The sequence below is a fragment of the Oryctolagus cuniculus genome, chromosome 9 (genome assembly GCF_964237555.1).
Source record: "Oryctolagus cuniculus chromosome 9, mOryCun1.1, whole genome shotgun sequence".
Lineage (NCBI taxonomy): Eukaryota > Metazoa > Chordata > Mammalia > Lagomorpha > Leporidae > Oryctolagus > Oryctolagus cuniculus.
Genome location: NC_091440.1, coordinates 42,532,775 through 42,536,121, shown reverse-complemented (window position 1 = coordinate 42,536,121; position 3,347 = coordinate 42,532,775). Strand labels below are relative to the sequence as shown.

At 40.8% G+C, this 3,347-nt stretch overlaps 1 protein-coding gene across 1 annotated transcript; it reads left to right on the top strand.

Annotated features, from left to right (window-relative positions):
- The first annotated feature begins 361 nt into the window (after positions 1-361).
- Positions 362-1,316, top strand: LOC138843690 (60S ribosome subunit biogenesis protein NIP7 homolog). Its single transcript, XM_070048405.1, has one exon. The coding sequence runs from the start codon at positions 417-419 to the stop codon at positions 957-959; it is 543 nt and encodes a 180-aa protein (XP_069904506.1). The 5' UTR covers positions 362-416; the 3' UTR covers positions 960-1,316.
- The last annotated feature ends 2,031 nt before the right edge of the window (positions 1,317-3,347 follow it).

The following is a 3,347-nucleotide window of genomic DNA, read 5'->3' as shown; positions in this document are numbered from 1 at the left end:
GTAAAAAAAAAATGTCAGTTGCCTTTTCAGGAAAGTAAGCTTGTAAAATTATTTTTTAAATAAAATGAAATTGCTTTAGAAAACACCTGAAAAAAAAAAAAACTGTTTCTCACATATGTATCTAAAAAGTTTTGATTGATATCAGTGTAATGAATGCATATATATGTAAATATTAGTTTTGTAAGCAAGCATGGCTTGTATTTATAAAAATCAGTTTAAGATTTTAGGAAAATCTTAAAAATTACATATCATTATATATACAAAATTAATGAAATGAAATGAAATATATCAATTGTTTAAAATGATGTGTATGTAAGCTAATGTAGACTAGTTCAGATAGAAGTCATCCAGAATTGACCGACTTCCGTTTCCGGTTACTGCGGCACGCGGATCTGGGGCTGCAGCCCGGCGGAAAGATGCGGCCTTTGACTGAAGAGGAGACGCGGGTCATGTTTGAGAAGATGGCCAAATACATCGGGGAGAACCTGCAGCTGCTCGTCGACCGGCCCGACGGCACCTACTGTTTCAGGCTGCACAACGACCGCGTGTACTACGTGAGTGAAAAGATCCTGAAACTGGCCGCCAACATCTCCGGGGACAAGCTGGTGTCGCTGGGGACCTGCTTCGGGAAGTTCACCAAGACCCACAAGTTCCGGTTGCACATCACGGCGCTGGATTACCTGGCGCCCTACGCCAAGTACAAAGTGTGGATAAAGCCCGGCGCCGAGCAGTCCTTCCTGTATGGGAACCACGTTTTGAAGTCTGGTCTAGGGCGAATCACTGAGAACACTGCTCAGTACCAGGGAGTGGTGGTCTACTCCATGGCCGACATCCCTTTGGGTTTTGGGGTGGCAGCAAAGTCTACACAAGACTGCAGGAAAGTAGACCCCATGGCCATTGTGGTATTTCATCAAGCAGACGTTGGGGAGTATGTGCGGCATGAAGAAACGCTGACTTAAAAAGCCTTCGCCAGGACAGCCGGCCCTGAGAAGGGTCTAGTTTTGTTCCTTTGTGTGTGGTCTTTGTGTGAAGCACCATGACCTGGTCAGGGACTTCTATGTTTAATACGGCATCGCTGACAAATGCAAGCTGGATTCTTAATGTACACAGTGGCTCAGAAACGAGGTTTCAGATCTTTGTATTTGTGACTCGGTAGAGTACCCCATTACAGATTTGAATTGGAGGGCTTCTTGTGAGTTACAGGTTCCACATTGTTGGAACTGAGGACAAGAATAGCTTGTTACTGTTATCTGTGATAACACTTTGTTTTCTAAACTCTGGCTTTTTTATGTTATTTATTAAAATCAAGAAAGATATTGCCATATCAGAGTAGTAGGCCTCAAATGGAATTTGACTAAGATAATAAGAGCAGTTTATTTAGCTATTTTTCTATACAGTAAGTGCTATGTGGTATAAAACAAAAACTTGGATTCAGACTAGTTCTGCCACCTACCAGCTAGATGGCTTTGGGAGAGTCCTTCAGCTTTAACATGCTTCATTTTCTTCTGTTTAAAAAAGAAAAACTGAAACAGCTTTAACCATCTGCTTAAGAATCATTTCAAAGTTAGAAATCAATTTTTCTTACAAACCTCTTTGCTTACTTGGCTGGCCTGGCCTGGACTGGACCAAAAGCACTGGAGGCTCTGAAATAGTGATTCAGCTTCTTCACCTTTCACATGTTTCTTAAAATTATTTTGTGAAAATATATTTTAAAAATCGGTAACACTGGGGCCAGCGCTGTGGTATAGCGGGTAAAGCCATGGCCTGCAGTGCCAGCATCCTATATGGGCACCAGTTCCAGTCAGCTGCTCCACTTCCGATCCAGCTCTCCGCTGTGGGAAAGCAGAGGAGGATGGCCCACGTCCTTGGCCCCTGCACCACGTGGGAGACCGAGAAGCTCCAAGCTCCTGGCTTTGGATCAGCGCAGCTCTGGCCGTTGCGGCCATTTGGGGAGTGAACCAGCAAGTGAAGACTCTCCTCTCTCTGCCTCTATAACTCTGCCTTTCAAATGAATAAATAAATTTTTTAAAAAACAATAGTTCTAAAAAAAAAAAGGACAATAACGTTTCACAGGTTTTTAAGATGTGTGTTGTAAACAGTTTTTAAATGAATATACTCATTTTTAATTCCAAAGAAGATACCTCTAAAAATAAAACAGTTTTGACCACAAAAAAAAAAAAAAAAAAAAAAAAAAAAAAAAAAAGAAGTCATCCAGAATTATGGATTTACTTTAAAAAGATTATTTATTTTCATTTTTCTTTTATTTGAAAGGCAGAGACAGAAAAAAAGAGAGAACTTCTACCTCCTGGTTCACTCCCCAGATATCTTCAATAGACAGATCTGGACCAGGTTGAACCAGGAGCCTAGAACCCCATTTAGGTCGCCCAAGTGGGTCACAGGGACTTAATTACTTGAGCCACCACTTGTTGCCTTCCAATGTGTACATTTGTAGGATGCTAAGTAGGAGGTGGGATAGCAGGAACTTGAACTCCAATATGGGATGTAGGCATTTCAAGTGAAGCCCTAAGCCACTGGGTCAAACACCCACCCCTGGATTGACTATTATGATGCACATGGGTTTTCTTTAATGTTTTGAAAACTATAGAGTTTCTGCAAGTATGATAAAAGAGTGATAATTATAACCTCAAATTTATGCTGTCATTTATAACTTCAGGAGGCTTTTGCACTATAATTCATAATATACACAATTAACCTGTTGAACTACAAAATTCAAGCTTGGGAATTGGACGCATGTTAATATCCCCTAAGTTTGAGTATCAAGCCTACAACTCTGATTATAGCTTCTTGCTAGCATGCACCCTGTGAGGCAGCACATGATGGCTTAAGTGGTTGGATTTCTGATTCCTGTCATCTACATGAGAGACCTAGATTGAGTACCTGGGCATTTGTAGAGTGAACCATTGGGTGTTGTATCTCTCTCTCTCTCTCTCTCTCTCTCCCTCCCTCCCTCCCTCCCTCTCTCCCTCCCTCCCTCTCTGTCTTTCTCCCCTCTCAAATAAACTAGCTTTCAAACGTATATGATTCAATGCTTTTAGTGGATGCACAGAGTTGTGCAGTCATCAGCACAATTTCATTTTAGAACATTTTTGTCTCCTCATAAAGGAATCCTGTAAAATCAATATTCACTCCCCATGATTCCCTGACTTCTCTCCACCAGCCATAGGTAGCAGCTACTAATCTACTTTCTTTCTCAACATGTTTGCCTATTTTAGACATTTAAATTAACGATAAATATGTCACCCTTTGTATCTGACTTATTTTGTAGCATACTAAGCTACAATTCATTTTGTTACCAAATGATTCTTCATTGTGTGGAGATACAACAT

Excerpts from the sequence above, each read along its gene's own strand:
- LOC138843690 (XM_070048405.1), top strand. The coding sequence starts at position 417 with ATGCGGCCTTTGACTGAAGAGGAGACGCGGGTCATGTTTGAGAAGATG.